Genomic DNA, 20,273 nt, shown 5'->3' on the forward strand with positions numbered 1-20,273 from the left:
TTGCACTAGTGATTTATCCTTACAGAACAGAATCAGTGACCGCTGCATTTTCAGTGGCTAACTTCAGTGCCTGAGATGATGATGGCTTTCTTATTTTCATTTGCTTGAATTTTTCAGAGGATGTAGTATCAAGCTTGGGAATGTCAATGGAAGATGAAATCAACCACTGAGTTGCTGCTGCATACTGAAGGCAGATAGATTTCAGCCTCTCCACTTTCTGCACATAGAAAACTTGGGATATAAACCGAAGCACCAAATAAATGAAGGAAAAATGGATAGAAATTCTGAGCCATGCCAACTCAATTAGTAACTTTCTAGCTCAATAACAACAGAAAAATCAACTAGAAAAATTTAAAGACAGAAACTAAAGTGAGAGTTGAACCCTAAAGTAAACAATTCGTAGAGCAGGAACAAGAGCAATATAAAACAATTTAGACTTGATACTAAAATCAAATTTCAACAATTAACTAAGCAATTAAACTTGCATATGATACTTTTGCATATAAACTTTTAAATGTTAGGAAAAAGAACAAGAGCAATATAAACAAGTTTAGACTTAATATTGAAATTGAAGCTTGGGTAACCAGCTTGGGGAATGATAGAATATCACCCCCTATTTATAAAAGAAGATTAGGGTTTACAAGAAATGCAATTTACAAGATGATCCCTGAGTGCTATCCCTGAGTGCTGATTACAGTGATTACAGACAGACCCTAGTGTGCCTTTCGGCGAATATAAAATGCTATCACTTAATATAATATGCTAACACTCCCCCTCAAGCTGGTGCGAAGATATCTATCATGCCCAGCTTGCCTACGATGTCATGAAATGGTTTATTCCCAATTCCCTTGGTGAGAATGTCAGCAAGTTGTTCACCTGACTGGACAAAGGGAGTACAAATGATACCACTAGTGAGTTTCTCCTTAATGAAGTGGCGATCAATCTCAACATGTTTTGTCCTGTCATGTTGAACTGGATTGTGAGCGATGTTGATGGCGGCCTTATTGTCACAGTATAACCGCATGGAGTCCGTCTGATCAATACCTAGATCATGCAACAATAATTTGATCCATAAAAGTTCACACACACCTTGTGCCATAGCTCTAAACTCAGCTTCTGCGCTTGACCTGGCAACCACATTCTGTTTCTTACTCCTCCAAGTAACTAGGTTGCCGCCAACAAATGTGCAATACCCTGAAGTTGATCTCCTATCAGTTACTGACCCAGCCCAGTCAGCATCTGTATAGGCTTCTACACGAAGATGATCATACTTTGAAAAATACAGACCCTTACCAGGAGCAGACTTCAAATACCTCAAGATTCTCATGACAGCCTCAAGGTGAATCTGATGAGGAGCATGCATAAACTGACTAACTATACTGACAGCAACAGCAATATCAGGACGGGAGTGAGAGAGGTAAATGAGCTTTCCCACTAATCGTTGATAGCTCCCCTTATCCACAACTTCTCCTCCTTCATCATCCCCTAATTTCTGATTGGGTTCCAGGGGGGTGGCACATGCCTTGCAACCAAGCATCCCAGTTTCCTTCAACAGGTCAAGCACATATTTTCTCTGTGAAATAAATATCCCATCCTTAGAGCGAGCAACTTCAATGCCCAGAAAATACTTCAAGCTGCCCAAGTCTTTGATTTCAAACTCTTTAGCTAAATATTTCTTCAACAGAGGTATTTCCCCACTATCATTGCCTGTAAGAACTATGTCATCTACATAAACAATAAGTGCTGTAGTCTTACCGTGTGAGGAATGTTTCACAAACAATGTGTGATCTGCCTGACTTTGTTTGAAGCCATATTTAATCATAGCCTGAGTGAATCTCTCAAACCAAGCCCTTGGAGACTGTTTGAGACCATATAATGACTTCCGAAGTTTGCATACTTTGCCTTCTGTTTGATGATCCTCAAAACCCGGAGGAATGTCCATATATACTTCTTCTTCGAGGTCACCATGGAGAAAAGCATTCTTGACATCAAACTGATAAAGCGGCCAATCTAGATTAGCTGCTAGAGAGAGAAGTATTCTGACTGAATTCATTTTAGCCACGGGTGCGAAGGTCTCCTGATAATCAATGCCATATGTCTGAGTAAACCCTTTTGCCACAAGTCTTGCCTTGTAACGCTCAATAGACCCATCTGCTTTGTGTTTCACAGTATATACCCATTTACATCCCACAGGTCGTTTGCCCGGAGGTAACTCAGTCAATTCCCAAGTGCCATTCTTCCTAAGTGCTTTCATTTCCTCAATCATGGCTAGTTTCCATTCAGAGGTAGCAAGAGCATCCTGAAAATGGTTAGGAATGCTAACAGAGGAAATATTGGACACAAACGCTCTATATGAGGATGACAAATGAGAGTATGATACAAACTGTGAGATAGGATGTTGAGTACAAGATCTCACACCCTTCCTCTTGGCAATAGGAACATCAAGATCAATGGACTCGAGAGATTCAAAATTACCTCGACTCTCATCAGAAGCAGGCGATGGCAGTGGGGTAGCAGAAACGGTCCCGTGTATCCAGTTAACTTGTTTTCTGTCTATGTCCCGGACATAAACATGCCCGTCCGTATTCTTGGTGACAGTGGGTTCTATAGTCCTAGTAGAAGAGGGGGGTTCAAGAACAACTGGTTCCACCATAGGAAGCACAGTAGTAGAGGGTGGTGCAAGAACAACTGGTTCCACCATAGGAGGCACAGGACTCACTTCACACCAAGGCTCCCCCGGAAATGAGGACGGTGACACCGGAGAGGACAAGAAATAGGACTGGGATTCAAAGAAAGTGACATCCATGGACACAAACCACTTACGAGACGAAGGGTGGTAACATTTATACCCCTTTTGAGTAGGAGAGTAACCAAGGAAAACACACTTGAGGGAGCGAGGGTCCAACTTACCACGAGAGGGAGAGTGATTGTGGACAAAACAGACACAACCAAATATTTTAGGAGGAATAGAAAACAAGGACTGAGAACCGAGGAGGACGTGAAGCGGAGCCTGTTTGGCCAAGACCTGGGTAGGGAGACGATTAATAAGATGGGCAGCGGTGAGAACAGCGTCGCCCCAATAGGGTCGAGGCACATGCATAAAAAAACACATGCACCGAGCCATGTCAAGAAGATGCCGATTTTTGCGTTCGGCCACCCCATTCTGTTGAGGGGTATTTGTGCAAGAGGTCTGATGGATAATGCCATGAGTAGAGAAATATTGTCCTAACCCAGAATCGATGTATTCCCCGCCATTATCAGAACGAAAGATTTTGATAGTGGCCCCAAACTGAGTACAAATCATCTTATGAAAAGTGCGAAACACAGAGAAAACCTCACTTTTATCTTTCATGAGATACACCCAAGTAGCACGAGAAAAATCATCAATAAATGTAACAAACCAGCGATGACCTTTCACAGACAGAACACGAGAGGGACCCCAAACATCAGAATGTATTAATGAAAAAGGAACAAAACTTTTATTCAAACTGGGAGCAAAAGAAGCTCTATGTTGTTTTCCAAGTTGACAAGACTCACAAAGAAAGTCAGACACATGATGATTTGCGAAACTAGAAGGAAATAAATGCTTAAGTAAATGAAAGGAGGGATGCCCAAGACGCCGATGCCACAGCCATACATCAGCGGGGGTAGTAGAAGACGTGGTGGAAGAATAAGCAAGTTTGTCCGGTTGATCTAGGAAGTAGAGACCATTTGCTGCACTACCACTGCCAATCGTCCTCCCCGTGACAAGGTCCTGAAAAAGACAATGATCAGGAAAAAACGTCACACGACAATTCAAATCCTGGGTAAGACGACTTAAGGATAATAGATTAACAGAAAACTTGGGGACATGGAGAACAGAAGATAGATGTATGGTAGGAGTGACTTGGACTAAACCTTTGCCAGAAATGGAAGAAACAGTTCCATCGGCAATCCTAACTTTGTCCTGACCTGAAGAGGGCTTATAGACAGAGAAAAGATCAGCGGAGCCAGACATATGATCTGAGGCACCAGAATCAATAATCCAAGGCAAAGATGTATGACACAGAAAAGCACAAGGAGAAGATGCTAAGTTACCTGAGCGGGCAAAGGACGAGGAAGCGGTACTGAGAGCAGTAGAAGATCGGCGGTCCAACAATTGGCGCAAAGCATCCTCCAGCTCAGTATCAGAAGCTTGGGTAACAGAAGTAGAAGTAGTATCAAGGGTATCAACGGCACTAGACTGATGAGCCCGGGAATAGGAACCACGTCCCCTAGATGGACCTGACCGACCTCCTCGAGAACCAGACCTATCACTGCGACCCCCGGAGGGAGTCCCATGAAGCTTCCAACACGTCTCACGAGTATGCCGCGGCTTCTTGCAATAATCACAAAATACAGACTCCTTAGCAGCAGACGGATGAGGCAGGCTGAGGCCATCTCGAGGAGTAGACAGTAATGCGGAACGGTCAGTAGAGACAGGGGACATCATAGCAGACCGGCGACTCTCCTCATTTTGTACATAGGAAAATGCCTCCTGAAGTGAAGGAAGAGTATCCATACTCAGAACCCGACCCCTAACTGGATCATACTCCACATTTAGGCCGGCCAAAAATTTAAAGACCCGTTCCCGTGCGATGAACTTCTTGTACCCGATAGAATCAGTAGGGCAAACGGGCTTATAGTCTTCCAGGTGATCAAGGCGTTTCCAGCCGTTGGTGAGGAAAGTGAAGTACTGAAGAACAGTTTGCTCCCCCTGAAGTGTGCTCTCAATAAAGCGGCGCAACTCAAATGCCTGTGAAAAATTCCCTTTGCGGGAATAGGTAACAGCCACAGCCTCCCAAACATCCTGGGCAGTCTCCATAGACAAGTAGCCCTCACCAAGTTCTGGAATCATCGAATGGATAAGCCAACTCATAATTAAAGAGTTGGTAATCTCCCATTGTTCATAACTTGAGTCAGTGGTACTAGGGGCCTGTATCCTGCCATCAACATATCCCATCTTCCCTCTGCTCTTCAAAAACATAGTCAAACTTTGGGACCATGCTAGGTAGTTCTGACCATTAAATAGAGAGGTGGTGATTTTCAGACTAGGGTTGGGATTCTCAATCATGGCAGTAGGTAGAATGGGACTCTCACTCTTTGGTGTTTGAGAAGAAGGAGACACACTGGTGGAGTCTGTCATGGATACAATACTACCGAACCCGCAACACAACTAGGGGTAATCACAAACCTGGAAGGTGGTAGTGATATAACAGGCACAATGACCACTATAAAGATATAACAAAATTAAGAAACCATTTTTTTTTTATTTTTTTTATTTTTTTTTTTGGTTTTTGTTTTTGTTTTTTTTTTTGTTTTTTTTTTTTATTTTTTTTTTATTTTATTTTATTTTTGATTGTTTTTTTTTTTTTTTTTTGATTTTTTGTTTTTTTTTTTGTTTTTTTTTTTTTTTTTTTTTTTTGATTAATTTATGTAGATATCAGGATATATACATATATTTATATATAAATATATATATATCAGGCTATTTATATATAAATATATATATATCAGGCTATTTATATATATATATCTATATATTTATAGATAGACTAGAGTCGGAGAGTATACCACAGTGAGGACGACGAGGGACGACGAGGGACGACGAGTGACGGAGACGACAGAGCTGACGGAGACGAAGAGGGCGACGAGTGACGGAGACGACAGAGCTGAGGAGACGAAGACGAGCTGAGGACCTGAGGAGATCGGCGAAGCAGGAGATCAACGAAGACGAAGCAGATGATCCAATCGGCTGATGAAGACGGTGGCTGAAGATCGACGAAGCAGATGATCCAACTAGGTACGGTTTTGAACCCTAACCCTAGAGCTCTGCTCTGATACCATGAAGCTTGGGTAACCAGCTTGGGGAATGATAGAATATCACCCCCTATTTATAAAAGAAGATTAGGGTTTACAAGAAATGCAATTTACAAGATGATCCCTGAGTGCTATCCCTGAGTGCTGATTACAGTGATTACAGACAGACCCTAGTGTGCCTTTCGGCGAATATAAAATGCTATCACTTAATATAATATGCTAACAGAAATGAAATTTTTATAAAACCTACAGAGAAAAAAATAAAATAGAAGAAGAAGAAGAGCAAACTGACTAAGGCTCTTAAACTAATATCTAATTCCTAAAGAAGGATTTCTCACCATTCTTTGAGTATCCCTTTTTTTAAGATCTTGTCATATCATGGTATTTGTATCGTATCCATATCCGTATCCATGCTTCATAGGTCTACATGTATTACTGAAACTAGCAATCTTACATTACTTGCACACATAAAACTGGTTCTGAGGCACCCTCTCAGTTGTACATTCTCGGAGTAAGGTTTCAAATTCTATATATAGCTTCAACTTCAATTTAGGAAGGTTGAATTCTCAAAACTTCATCCAAGCATTGAAACTTTGGGACAAAGACATGTTTTGATAATCTAGTTCAAAAGTTCAAAATATAAAATTTTCAAATGGCATATATCAAACAGAAAGCTTAATAAAATATGATCTTAAGCAAAGAAACTTTATCCTTTACACTGATGATAAAAATCAAAACTAACCTTAAGAACTTCGGGCAAAAGAAGCAAGCATTCCCTTAGACACTTCTCAAGGAAAAAATTATGGTATTCAATAACCTGTTTCACATAAGGAGTCAAAAGTATTAGGCAAAACACAAAAAGAGAATTTGATGATTTGAAGCTTTGTCAGTCTATTAATTGAGACAAATATAGAAACAAAGTTCTATTTCTTTTTTGGTTTTATGAAATTGAACAACTAGGATACATCAAAACCAGTAAGAGAGTGCATATATACATCATCTATGCTCTTTGCAGTTTGTAGTCTGTTATGCATCACATGCCAGTTGGGTTCAAGAACCTGAAAACACAATATCCCTAAGGACCTCAAAATTCCTTGAAGAAATATTTTAGATTAGTTATGCAAAGTTCCTACTCTCTGACAAACAAATACAAATTAGAAGTCGATAAGAGACATTAAATCTATTTGCTTCAGGTGCAGTAATTCATAATTGCTATCATTCCTGCAAGAAAAAATATATTTAAAAAATAAAAATGAGGAGAAGAAGAGGGGTAAAACATGCCTCAAATGTTAGATAGTGTAGAAGGCTATTAATAAATTTAAGCATACTACGACACAGCAAAGATGACCGAGAGATTGCAGTTCCTTTTGTGTTAACAGCACGCACACCCTACAATCAGATTGCAGTAAAATTAGACAAACAAAAGGAGCCAATATTCACAAATTATGATACAGATTTCTGCTCCATACTTGATGTATTTGCCATGCCCCACAAAGCTGGCGATCCACATGTTTACAATGAAACAGGAAGCGGAATATCAGCTGATATTTTGTTAAGGCTTTTCTTGATATAACAAGGGACAATGGCCATTGAACCTGAAACATGAAATAAACATCAATGAACTTATTGATGACAACCACCTACTACAGACCAGAACACATCCTGCTAAGCGCAGGTGCCATGCCGATGCTGACACAATTTCTCACTCAAACTTGTTCTCACCAAGATCAGCAACAATCTCAGCTACTACTAGATACTCAATTCAACATGCCTTTATTTCAATTACTTGGGGTAGCAGGGTACTTGGATCCATTTCCTCGAATTGATTCTATTCAAAGTCATACTCTCAATTTAGGTCAAGTTTGGCATGATTGAAAAAAGACAAAAAGTTAAAAAGTCACTATCCTATTTAAGTCACATCATCTTATTTAAGTCACATCACCTCTCTAACACATCACTTCAAACCCAACCCAAACCCAACCCATATTTCATAAAAAGTCAAAAAGTGCACTTATTTAGTCTTCCCAAACTAGGCCTTAATTTAACGTAATCTTGTCATTTCTTATCACCTAAGCGCATGTTCTCCTTGGCCTTCCTCTATTTCTTTTGTCATCTCCACATGGATCAAATCACTCCTCCTTACAGGCACATTAATTGGTCTATGATGCACATGACCATACCACCTCAAATGGTGTTCCCTCGTTGCACCTTCAATTAGTCACTTCAAACTTCCTTCCCTATGGATTCATTTCTTCTTTTATCTTTCCTTGCTAGTCGTAACACCATTCATTCATCTCAACATAGAAACAGGAAACAAGCTTCATTTCAAATGGTATGAACAAGGAGAATCTAGGGCAAAGATAACCCACACAAAGAGACAACCAACACAACCTATCCATTAAATACATTTGACAAGCAGGGCTGAACAAAATACTTGGTAATTTTGTTACATTCACGATAGGAGATTAACATTGCAGTAATGTTACATATCTGCAAAGCCAAAAGAGCATTGTCTTTGAGAAGATTCAAGAAAAAGCAGAGACCTTATAACTCAAAGAAAATGTTTCCAGGCCAGTAATGCACACTGGTTCCTCTAAATCACTACTATCAGAAACAGCCCGATTGATTTGAAGATCTTTGAGCATGCTCAAACTTTTTATCAAAGTAGATCTTTCCTGAAAGCAAAATGATAAATTCATGAAATAAGAATAGGATATTCAACTTCATATCATAGTCATATTAGTACATGGAGAATCAGCCACTAACCACACAACATATTAAGTCCTCATGGCAAGGATCTGCTGCAGCTGCTGTGGTGCGCAAAGCAAGGTCTAGCAGAGACTATTAAAGGAATCATATATTAAAAAAAATGCATGTAAATCAAGGAAAGAATACACAATTAGCCACAAAATGAAAGAAAAATAACCAAACCTGCAACTTCTCAACAGAAATCTCATCGGGCTTCTTCAAGAGCTCATCTCGAGCTATATCCATAAAATGAACCAAGAAATCACCCTGTTGGGCCAATCATAACAACATAGAATTGAGTTCCAGAATGCCATGGCCTAAACCCTAAATCAATTTCCCATAATAGAAACTATAAATGCCTCTTATCTATAATCTTTAGGATCGCAGTTCCTAAAGGTGTGCATGTTTGGGGAACTTCTATTCCACAAATCATTTCCTCTCAGTGTACTCCTTTTTTTTTTTGGTTCAGAAATCAACTTCCGGATAAAACTATTTGGTTCGAAAATCAACTTTTAAACAAAACTATTTGGTTCGGCTGTATCTTTGGTTCAGAAGTTGATTTCCGAACAAAACTAATTGGAAATCAACTTCTGAATCAAATATTCATAAATAAGTTGTGAACTGAGATAATGTGATGTGTGGAAATAGAAGCTCCCGCATTGATCACAAAAAATTAGACCAATGCCTTTGACCATATAGTCTGCAAATAAAGCATATCAGCTTTTGGCCCCCAAAGTCCCCCTAAAAGGACCCACTAAATTATCATTTCCAATTTATGTGTGTACGCCTCTAATGATCCTATCATCTTCCTCTAGCCACCATCTTCCCAGATATTCACGACCAACCGCCACACTACACATACCTACACCTAGCACCTCCAAAATTAAATGGGTTCTCATAACCTATTATTCATAAGTAGACTAAGCCCACTTCCCATCTAAACCCAGAGAGAGCGAGAAGAACAAGCTCATTTTTTCCAAATTTTACTCAATAATTCATCACATGGGACTTCTACTTATTAGTTCACTGACATACAAACCTGATCAAGAAGAAGATAGTGCTTTATAGACCGCAATTTTCCCATTAGGTCATACTACACAAACAAACAAAGAAAGAAAAAACACTCACTATTGATGACATTGATATGAATAGAAACAAAAACAATTATGAGGAAAATGTGCAAGTATGTTTAGTTGAATAAACTGTACCACACCTTTTCTTTTATAAGATTTAGGAGCTCACCACTGGCAAACTCATAAGCAGCTTTTATACACTCAAGATAATGATGATTTGCACCAAAGCTCATCAACTTTGAATTTTCTGACACAGAGACCTGCCAAAATAATTAGCTAGTCAAGCGGTTGAATTAACATCACCAGATAAAGATCAACAAACAATTTTGGAAAAAGAAAAAAAAAATGAGTGAACCATAAAGCAACAATGTTAAAATTCACCTACTACACACCTACCACTACCACCTACTACACACTCACCTACTTCACCTACTCCTCACCTACTCCATACCTACTACACACTCACCTATTCTCTTCCCACATCCTCTCTTCTATATATAGGAATCATGAATCATTGTAATAAATATCAATAAACATATCAATCAATAATACATACAATTTATTTTCTCTCTATCAATTTTTTTTTTACATGGTATCAGAGCAGGTTTAGAACCTAATATTTTCGCTTCCCCGGCGGGCGGCAACCTCACCTTAGCTGCCCGCCGGACCTCAACCTAGTCTGCTAAAATTCTCTACACATACCTTCCTCTTCTTCTTCTTCTTTGTGCCGTGGCTCAGTCGAACTCACCATGGATGTGTATCTAAGAGAGAGAGAGAGGAACTTCTCTTGAGATTGAGCAACTTCTTCCATCTTTTCTTTGAAAGTTTTACAGTTCTCAACAGAGGCAAAGCGAATGCAAAAGAACTCCTCTTTTACCTCTCCATCAGCAAAATCAGTGGCGTGCCAAACACCTGATTTATCATTTCCAGCGTGCTCTTGTATCGAAATCGAAGGAAGGACGAGATGATTGGCGCATATCTTAAGAGTCTTGGATTGTCGCATAACAAGCCTAACTTTACTCGTTTGGGTGTGCTTGAGAAGCTTGACTGTACCAACACCTCGCTCTTTCCACTGATTTCCTTCTTTGTCAAATCTATAGAGCTTCGCTTTCAGATCGAGGAGGACGTCCTCATTTTCTTCGCCGGTGGAGACGGCGACTTCTTGGAGCTTAACGATGGGGGCCACTTGTGCTCCTGTGTCTTCGTCTTCGGCTGTTGTTGTATGTGTTGCTTCCCCTTCTTCTTCTCATGCTTTGACTCAGTCTCACCTTTTGCACCATCCTCCGACAGAGCATGTTCCAAGGGTATTGCCAAAGGATGAGGACCCAAGCTTAGTTAATAGAAATAAAAGAATGCTCGGACAGCTTTTGGGGACATTGGAGAGAGAAATATATTATATAACCTTTTCTATTCTAAAATATCCTCCACTCAAAACCATTATCATATTTTCCACCGCCCAAACCTTCTTTACCTTATATATATATTTTTCTTTCCACCAGGACCATACAGTACTAAACCCTAGTTATTAGGGCTGGAAAAAGCACATGACAGCATCACTGTTTTTGCACATGACAGCATCGCCCCAACATCCTCCACTTTACTACTTTGTTTCTTTATTTTTTTATTTATTTATTATTATTATTATTTTATTTTTTTTATCTCTTCTTTTCAAAACAAAAACAAAAACAAAAAACACCCACACCATTTGCAAATTTGCACACACCATATTTTATTCATCTCCGGGCTCAACCCCGATCCACAATTACTTCACACAAAAAAAAAAAAAAAAAAAAAAACCACCACACCCACAGTGGGATTTCTCTTCTCTACTCTGCTACAGGTCTCTTCTTCTTGCCTCCGTCCTGAGCGGCCCTTGACGGTGTTGCCTCCGTGTTTCCCATGCCACCGAGCACATTCAATCCCCCCTGCTCCTCCCCTGCCGCATATGGAGGCCCTCCAAATCGGAACATCATGGTGGCCTTCCGCTTTAGCTCCTTATTTTCCGCCTTTAGCACACTTATCTCTGCTCGCGCATCCTTATACATGCGTTGGAGCAAAGCCAGCTGGGCGTTTAACTGCTGCACCTCATTTGTCCTACTCTGCAGCCGGTGCGACAGGTTTGTGACCGCCGTCATGGTCTCTACACATGACTTCAAAGTATACTGATTGGCCTCAATATCCGTTTGCACCGCCATTTTTTGCTCCACCAACCGCATCGGAAAGTTCAACGGAGCAAAACCAGAGGCGCTTGGTTGCGGTTCACTGGCCACCGCACCAGTTATCTCTCTTGTTGACTCGTTGAGGTCGGGAAAGAGAGTGAGCAGACCACGGGACGAAGAGGCCATATTCTGGGTAGCTGAACGGGAAGACGAGGCCATGTTATGGGTTGCTGAGTGTTTCAGAGAAGGGTTGGTTACAGAGTGTTTACAGAGTGTTTCAAGGTTTGCAGCTCTTAGCGACAAGCTCTCAGAGAACGCAGAGGTTTCAACTGGTTTGTTATGCTTCCAAGCCTCAGCCTCCGCTTCGGTTTATAAAGACCATGATGAAGAGGCAGACACGCGCATCATGCGCCTCTCGGTGCTCGCCGACAACTTGGGCGCGCCTTTTGATGGCACGTCTTTTGATGGCACGCCTTTTGATGGCACGCCTTTTTATGGATTGGGCACCCCTTTTGATAGATTGGGCACACCTTTTGATAGATTGGGCACACCTTTTGAGGGTGCGACTTTTTAAGGGTCCGACAAGACTCTGTAAACTGTCCCGACATTGATTCCGGTTAGCTCCTTCATGGGTCCGACAAGACTCTGTAAACTGTCCCGACATTGATTCCGGTTAGTTTTTACATGGGTCCGGCAAGACTCCGTAAACTGTCCCGACATTGATTCCGGTTAGTTTTTACATGGGTCCGACAAGACTCTGTAAACTGTCCCGACATTGATTCCGGTTAGCTCCTTCATGGGTCCGACAAGACTCTGTAAACTATCCCGACATTGATTCCGGTTAGTTTTTACATGGGTCCGGCAAGACTCCGTAAACTGTCCCGACATTGATTCCGGTTAGTTTTTACATGGGTCCGACAAGACTCTGTAAACTGTCCCGACATTGATTCCGGTTAGCTCCTTCATGGGTCCGACAAGACTCAGTAAACTGTCCTGACATTGATTCTGGTTAGCTCCTTCATGGGTCCGACAAGACTCTGTAAACTGTCCCGACATTGATTTCGGTTAGTTTCTACAAGGGTCCAGCAAGACTCCGTAAACTGTCACAACAACTGTCACAACATTGTCTGCTACAACGGTCCGACATGACCCCATAAACTGTCTTCTACACCGTTATGATACCACCATACAGTGTCCTCTACAACGTTATGACACCCCCATACAGTGTCCTCTACAACATTATGACACCACCATCCAGTGTCTTCACCAATGGTCTGACACGACCATACAGTGTCTCCTATCCTCTTTTATTTTTATGTATTTTCTTGTTTTGTTACTCTCTCCAAACTCAAGTTGGTTAGTTCCTATCCCCCTTGAGTTTGCGGGGGGCTGTTAAAATTCACCTACTACACACCTACCACTACCACCTACTACACACTCACCTACTTCACCTACTCTCCACCTACTCCTCACCTACTCCATACCTACTACACACTCACCTATTCTCTTCCCACATCCTCTCTTCTATATATAGGAATCATGAATCATTGTAATAAATATCAATAAACATATCAATCAATAATACATACAATTTATTTTCTCTCTATCAATTTTTTTTTTACAAACAACATAATCATAACAAAACCTGCACATTGTGCCCACATTCTCTCATCACATTCAAATATTTTCCTGTTGTCAAGATTGTTCCAGCAGCATTTTCTAGGAAGCTAGGAATATCCTCCTTCAGACTGTAACGTTGTCGCCAATACTTTGCATCATAATCTTGAGTGAGACTCTCCTATTGGAAATAAATAGGGGTAAGCATCTAAACCACAATTCCAATGCACTTGTATAACCCAATAAAGTAATACCTTTGGGAGAGATTTGTTCTCAGCAATAAAAAGTTCACCATAAGGATCATCAATCACCCCTTCATAGACCCACCTAAATATATGAAATAAATTTTAGATTGAGTCATAAAATCAACGAGAGTGAATTTATAGAGGATGAGAATAAAACATCAACTATAGCAAATAAGATGCTAAGGCAATGCTAACAACTGAGAAAGATACATATCAACAAATACCTAAATACTAATAATCTGCAGTATGTGCCAACCTACTATAATGTAAACACTGAAATTAAAATATTTATTATTTCCTTTTTAGCAAAAACTTAAGACTTCGTTATTCAATGATAATTATTTGCTAATTTACATTTTAAAATACCATTCCTCAAATTAATGGATAGAAAATAGTTACTTGGAATAACATAAAACAGTATTTTTTGCAAAGTTATATTATAAGGTGATGGTCAAAAGTATTCAGGAACAATACACAGCACAAACTCAAATTTGGAAGTAATACACTGCAAATTTTTAAACATTAAAGGGCTAAAAAGCTACTATACTATAGTGATTTAAGCATCAATTAAGATTTTTTTTTGTTTTGTTTGGTGTGTGTGTTTCATTTATATATTTATTTATTTATTATGTATATGTTTGATAGGTTACATATGTTAATAGTTTTGTGATTAGGATAAGAAATAACTTCAGTAAGCATTTTGGTCGTTTTCCCTTTCATGTTTACTTCAAAAGTTAACATCAATAGCAATGAAAAACTCTATGCAACTTTAAGAAGACAACACCAAAATAAAAATTGTTATAATAAATCATCAAAGACAGGAAAATAAAACCCCAACTTATGTAGGTCATAGAACATGGAAATTAATGATAAATAAAGCCCAACTTACGTGTTTTAAAATAACTAAAAGACCCCAATAAACTACCCAAGTGCACCCCCACACAATTGTAATTATGCCATACAAATTGGACATTGGAATAAAGAACACCAGACTTCCTCTTTTACACTTTCACATGCCAAATATCCATACCAAGTACCTTTCTAATATGCCAAGATATGCAGAGCTTGCACTTTGTGTCATCTTTTCCAGTAATGACCTCACCGCACGATCACCTGCCATGGCCTTAGCCTGGATACAGTGAAGACAAATGTGGCCTAAGCAAACAGAAAAAAAAAAAAAAAAAAAAAAAGGTCTAGAAGTAAAAAATTTAAGTTCCATAGCATAGAGGATAGCAGCTGTCTAAATGTATCTTCTATGTCAACAAAATCTAAATAAGCCAAAAATAATAGACCTGGCTTTGTAAGAGGTTAAGAATTGCTGAGCCCACAAAATTATTAGCTGAAGCCTTTTTTATCACAATGGATAGAGCTTGAAGTGATCCCATCATTGGCTGCAGTAATTTATCAAAAAAGCATTAGGTGGAGCTTGAAAAAAAAAAAAAAAAAAAAAAAAAGTCATGATTCTTAGAGAACAAACCTGACAATAGAACCATAATCCTTGAATAGAAAGCCTTCCTAGTCGAAACTGATGTTCAAGCTGTGCCACCATGACCACATAATCCTGAAAAAGGATAAAATGAAGGTGACATTCAATTAAATGAAACAAGAGACTTTTTATAATCTGGGCCTTTTTTTCATTTCTGTTTCACTTTAACCTTCAAAGAAATCATAGACTCAAAAGCATTCATGTCAGGTCTAGCCTAACCTTTTCAGTTTCCAGAAATAAGACAATCCAAATGAACAATGTGCAAACTGATTTTGAATAGCACAGCAGGTAATCCACTTAAAGGTGAAGAAAACAATACAAGAATTTTCTAAAATGCAACAAAAGTAAAGCAAATGACTTACTACACAGAAAACCTACTAGAAGGAGAGCCCGTAGTGCAGCAGCGAAGGCATGATTAACTAGGCCAGTCTTGAACTGAGACCTTGACTCCACAAACTGATTAATCAATAAATAGCTCTCACACAAAGGGAATAACCGTTTAGCCAATTCCTGCAATGATGGTTGTGATCAATTGAAACAAATTAATGAAAGCTAACACTAAATAAGGCATTATCAAAGCATCAAGCCCAATCATCCGGTAACTACTCAGATGTAGTGATTAAATACTTAACTATGTTAGGAGATTAATGAAACTACTATTCCGGAGCACATTTAGAGTTTTGAGATACTCAATTAGGTGCTTGATCAGATTCTCCATGCACTTTTTTGTAGCTTGAAATCTATGATCACATTTTTTAACTTTTAAGTACTTAAAATTCACCATTAATCATTGTAAGAACATTTAGAGTTTTGAAATACTCAATTAGGTGCTTGATCAGATTCTCCACGCACTTTTTTGTAGCTTGAAATCTATGATTGTGGTTTTTAACTTTTCAGTACTTGAAATTCACCATCAATCATCGTATAACAACAAATCGAACTCTAAAACCTCATCAAAGTGGAATTGATGCTTTGGGGCAATACTTCTTTAATTCTCCTTTTGCACGAATCAATTGCATTCAAGGAAAGTGGAGTTCAATATGAAGTCACATGTTCATAAGATTGGTTATACAAACTTGTCTGCCTCATCTAATTTCTCTACTAAGCATGCATACTCAAAAAATAAGAACTACAAAAAGCATATTTAACAAAGCAAGAGAACGTATAAAAGTAAACAGCTGAGTCCAAAGAACCAGTACAAGAAGTGTAGGGCAGAAAGTACAAAATATATTTAATACTAATTGACTGTAAAATTAATTTTTTTTTTAAAAGTACAAAAAGTCATTGCTTACACCACCAGATTTGAAGACCACAAACAAAGCATTCTAACCTGAAGTGCTAAATCCATAGATGCATCAACCTGGAAGGCAAAATTAGCATCCTTCCCTCGGACTCTTTTGATTGAAGTGTATCGTCCTTCAATTCCAACCAAAGCAGACAGAAGATCATCAATCACAATCAATTCCTGCATATCAAAAGAACACAACATTGTCAATAAGTTACTAAACAGATAATGACACGCAACAATATACTTCTGTTCAACCATATCTTGCAAAATAAGGTCCAAATAAATTGAATTTTTATTAAATTTTAAAATTTTCAAAAAGTTGTAGACAAATAAAGCTAGATAGAAAAAGAATAACAATAATCTATGCATCTAAAGCTCTTCTAGGCATGCCTTCAAAACGAAATGGATAGTAGCCCCAAGACAGATAAATGAACACACAAGCCTATGGTACATGAAGGATCTCAGGAAGGATACAAGTTTCATCAAACAATATGTGCTAGTTACAATGATAGCTTTTCAGGCAATGGGCAACCATCAGAACATTATGAAGTGCCACCTTCCAAGTAAAGGATCCCAGGAAGGAATACAAGTTTTGACTAAAACCAACACTTCATGCCCCCATCTTCCCTAAGGAAAAGTAAGTAGGTTCAGCCTAACCGCTTCCTTAAACAAATATTGGATTAAATTCCTTTGATTAAAATAAAAATATAAAAAATAAAAACTCATCACAAGTCATTAGATGAACAATAAAAGACAATTTGTTGTTTGCTATATTTAACTAAAGTCTGAAATAATTCTAGTCTATGTAAAAAAAACCAAGAATTAATATGCATTTTCATTTCCATTCACTTAAAAGTGTTTTTGAGTCCTAACCACATATCACTTTCTTCAAAAAAATCAGACACACACACCATTAAAGAGTTTGTAGGCATGTTGCAACCAAAGAACAACATGATATGTGCATACACATACACCAACACTTATGACAATAACAACATATGGCAATACCACCACCGAAAAAATGGAAAAAGAAAAAAGGCAAAATAAGGAAGAAAAAAAGAAAAGCACATGGATTACAACAATTGCAACTTACATGCCTATAGATTGACTAGTGTATTACATGTTGACCAATGTGAACAATAACAATCATTCACCTACTAAAAACTAATGGAAGTTTCAGTCAACAAATCAGTAGAACAACACACAGCGACAATTGTACTGCATTATTATTCATAAAATGCCTATAAAGCATACCTGAATGGAAGCATGATAGCAACCTATAGCCTTCTCCATTCCAACACTGCTTAGCAAGTAATTAAAGCAACCACATACCAAATCAATAATCTAGTGAACAATAATCAATGATGATAAATATTAGGGGGAAAAAACCAACACTCGACCTTGGTAACAAACTAAACCCTAGGTTTTTAATTCCTTCAATTTAAAACCCTGAATTTTAAATTGGTACCAACTCAAACCATTGTCCAATTATGTTGCCACAATGCCACCATCACCACTCTCCCCTTCTCTAACACCCCCCCCCCCCACCCCCCCTTTCCCAGCCAACCACCTTTTTCCCCTTCCCCAGCCACCTCACCCCCCTCCTTCAATGTCCTGACCCACCTCCTCCACACCCTCACCCTCACTACCTCCTCCATCCCTTCCTCATCTCCGCCCACCACCACCAATTCTTCCCTTCTCATCCCAAATGGTATTGGTTGGCGAGGGAAGGAACCCAAAGGGAGGAGAGGTTAGCACTAGAAGAAGGGAGGAGCCGGTGGTGGGTGGTATGGAAAGGGGGCAAGAGAGTGGCGTTGGCGGAAGGGGAAAACGGTGGCACTGGGGAAAGAGAAGGGGAAGAAGGGTGATTAGTGGGAAAAGGGGAAGGAGAAGGACGGATTGATCCAATGTGGTGAAGCGCATGGTATGATTGAGATGAGCGATTAGGATGGTTAATAAACGGTAGTTGTGATTTGGTGTAGTTATCGTGGAAATTGGATTTGACATCAGGTTCAAACAGCAAATGGAAAATTGTCAAAGTGTGTTGCAAAAAAATATTTATAAATTAGTGGAGATGGACAGATGGTTGGGGTTGGGACCAATTTAAAAAAATTAGGGTTTAAATGGAAGAAATTAAAACCTGGGTTTAATTTGTTAATGGGTCAACCCTTATTTTATTTTTTTTGGTCCCTAAATATTTTCTAAATAATCTGAATTAATAGACTTCGGAGAAACAACACAGAACAGAAGAAGGACCTGAAAGAAACCTTGGATCCAGGAATTTGGGAGGAGGACTTGGTTTCCTAATGAAATGTACACACATACATACGTACATACATTGTCAGAAACACCTTATCAATTTAATTCCAGAGAGCAGAGGAGAGAGATGAAAGCAACAAGTTTGAAGCCCTAGCATTTATTCAGAAGTTGAATTTGTACCTAAACTAAGTAAGCAAAATATCTTTCAGCAATTGATTTTGGTGTCATTAAAACAAAAAACAAAACAAACACATGTAATGTGACGTGATGATGGGTAGAAATAATAGAAAAGCAGATAAGGAAGGGGGGGAACCTGGTGGAAATGGCCTGTGAGAAAGGGCCGATCGACGTTCCACAGAGGAGTTGAAGGAGAAGGAGAAGTTGTTGTTGAATCCATAAGATAATAAGATCAGTAATCCTAATCCTGGCCGGAACAGTCCTATCCTATTTCATCATCGAATTCCGACTTACACCATGATGAGATGATGTAGTTAGACTGACTGCCGATAGAGGCATCCTTTTTCGCCCAATTTTGAAAATAAGTTAAAAAGTTGAGTTTTTTATTTTTGATTTTTGATTTTTTTTTAATTTCTTTTAAAAGAGTATATATAAATAAAAAAAGGGGATTTTTTTAAAAATTACTTATATAAAGATCGATGGGCTTTTATTGATAAATTTTATTGAGAGGTGTTATATCTCAATAAGTTCACAAAGGAAAATTATAACCTAATTAGTCTCTTGTATTTATACTTTTATTCCATAAAGTCATTTTTTCTTAATTTATATTTTTTGTTAGACTATTATATCATTATGTCTATTATTAATATATAGTATATACAAGAATGATATACATCTGTTTTTGTTGTGGTAGGGTTTCGTTCCTATAGGAGAAAAGACGACAACACAGAGTTCGTGATAGTATTTCGTTACGGTAGGGTTTCATTCCTATAGGAGAGAAAATGACAATTCAGAGTTTATGCTCTGTTTTTTTTTTTTTTTTTTTTTTGCCATAGTTATGCTTTCAGTCGGAAATCAAAGGAAAATAGGAGAATTTGAATCGAAGGAAAATAGGTGATGGATTATAAACTTGTTCAATAAATTGATTAAAACTCACATTCGACTGGATTGAATCAAAGGAAAAAAGGAGATGGATTTGAATCGCAACTATTTTTGTATCTAATCTATGTTGTTAAATTCTTTTTCCAACTTCATTTTCTAGAATTGATGGACATGCAATTTTTATTTGGTTGAATGGGGTTATGGGTTTTGGCTGGTTATGTGGTTGAAATATGGCTCTGTTTTTTGAATGTGGTGAATATTCACATTGCAAGAAGAATGTGAATATATATGAAGGATTGTATGCTCTGTTTCTTGCTTTTAACATTATTATCTAGATAAAATTTTGATTGGTTAGTTGTATGGGGTTATTGGTTTTGGCTGATCATGTGTCTGAGTTTTGATTTAAATTTTTGAATATGGTAAATATTCACATCGCATGAACAATGTGAATGTTCTTAAAGTGTTCAATTTTGGGATTAGTTGTGCAAAATATAGACTTAG

At 38.4% G+C, this 20,273-nt stretch overlaps 1 protein-coding gene across 6 annotated transcripts in view; it reads right to left on the reverse strand.

Annotated features, from left to right (window-relative positions):
• The window catches only part of LOC114300722 (gamma-tubulin complex component 2), a 19,769-nt gene extending 489 nt beyond the window's left edge, over positions 1–19,280 (reverse strand). The window contains exons 1-20 of one of the 6 annotated variants that reach the window (XM_082922477.1): positions 19,027–19,280; positions 18,711–18,757; positions 17,709–17,754; positions 16,497–16,631; positions 15,545–15,676; positions 15,158–15,241; positions 14,973–15,071; positions 14,718–14,809; positions 13,690–13,762; positions 13,464–13,616; positions 9,800–9,919; positions 9,626–9,679; positions 8,770–8,853; positions 8,605–8,679; positions 8,382–8,513; positions 7,308–7,433; positions 7,120–7,227; positions 6,834–6,896; positions 6,581–6,655; positions 24–217 (exon numbers count right to left, since the gene is read on the reverse strand). In XM_082922477.1, coding sequence (XP_082778603.1) covers positions 24–217; positions 6,581–6,655; positions 6,834–6,896; positions 7,120–7,227; positions 7,308–7,433; positions 8,382–8,513; positions 8,605–8,679; positions 8,770–8,853; positions 9,626–9,679; positions 9,800–9,919; positions 13,464–13,616; positions 13,690–13,762; positions 14,718–14,809; positions 14,973–15,071; positions 15,158–15,241; positions 15,545–15,676; positions 16,497–16,631; positions 17,709–17,754; positions 18,711–18,757; positions 19,027–19,110 — 1,976 coding nt within the window. In that variant the 5' untranslated portion in view covers positions 19,111–19,280. Of the gene's footprint in view, positions 1–23; positions 218–6,580; positions 6,656–6,833; positions 6,897–7,119; positions 7,228–7,307; positions 7,434–8,381; positions 8,514–8,604; positions 8,680–8,769; positions 8,854–9,625; positions 9,680–9,799; positions 9,920–13,463; positions 13,617–13,689; positions 13,763–14,717; positions 14,810–14,972; positions 15,072–15,157; positions 15,242–15,544; positions 15,677–16,496; positions 16,632–17,708; positions 17,755–18,710; positions 18,894–19,026 lie in introns of all 6 variants that reach the window. The other 5 variants (XM_082922486.1, XM_082922479.1, XM_082922495.1 and 2 more) reach the window with 5 other exon arrangements.
• Between the last annotated feature and the right edge of the window lie 993 nt (positions 19,281–20,273).

Source organism: Camellia sinensis, chromosome 1, assembly GCF_055761805.1.
Source record: "Camellia sinensis isolate YWXY chromosome 1, ASM5576180v1, whole genome shotgun sequence".
NCBI classification, from domain to species: Eukaryota; Viridiplantae; Streptophyta; class Magnoliopsida; order Ericales; family Theaceae; genus Camellia; species Camellia sinensis.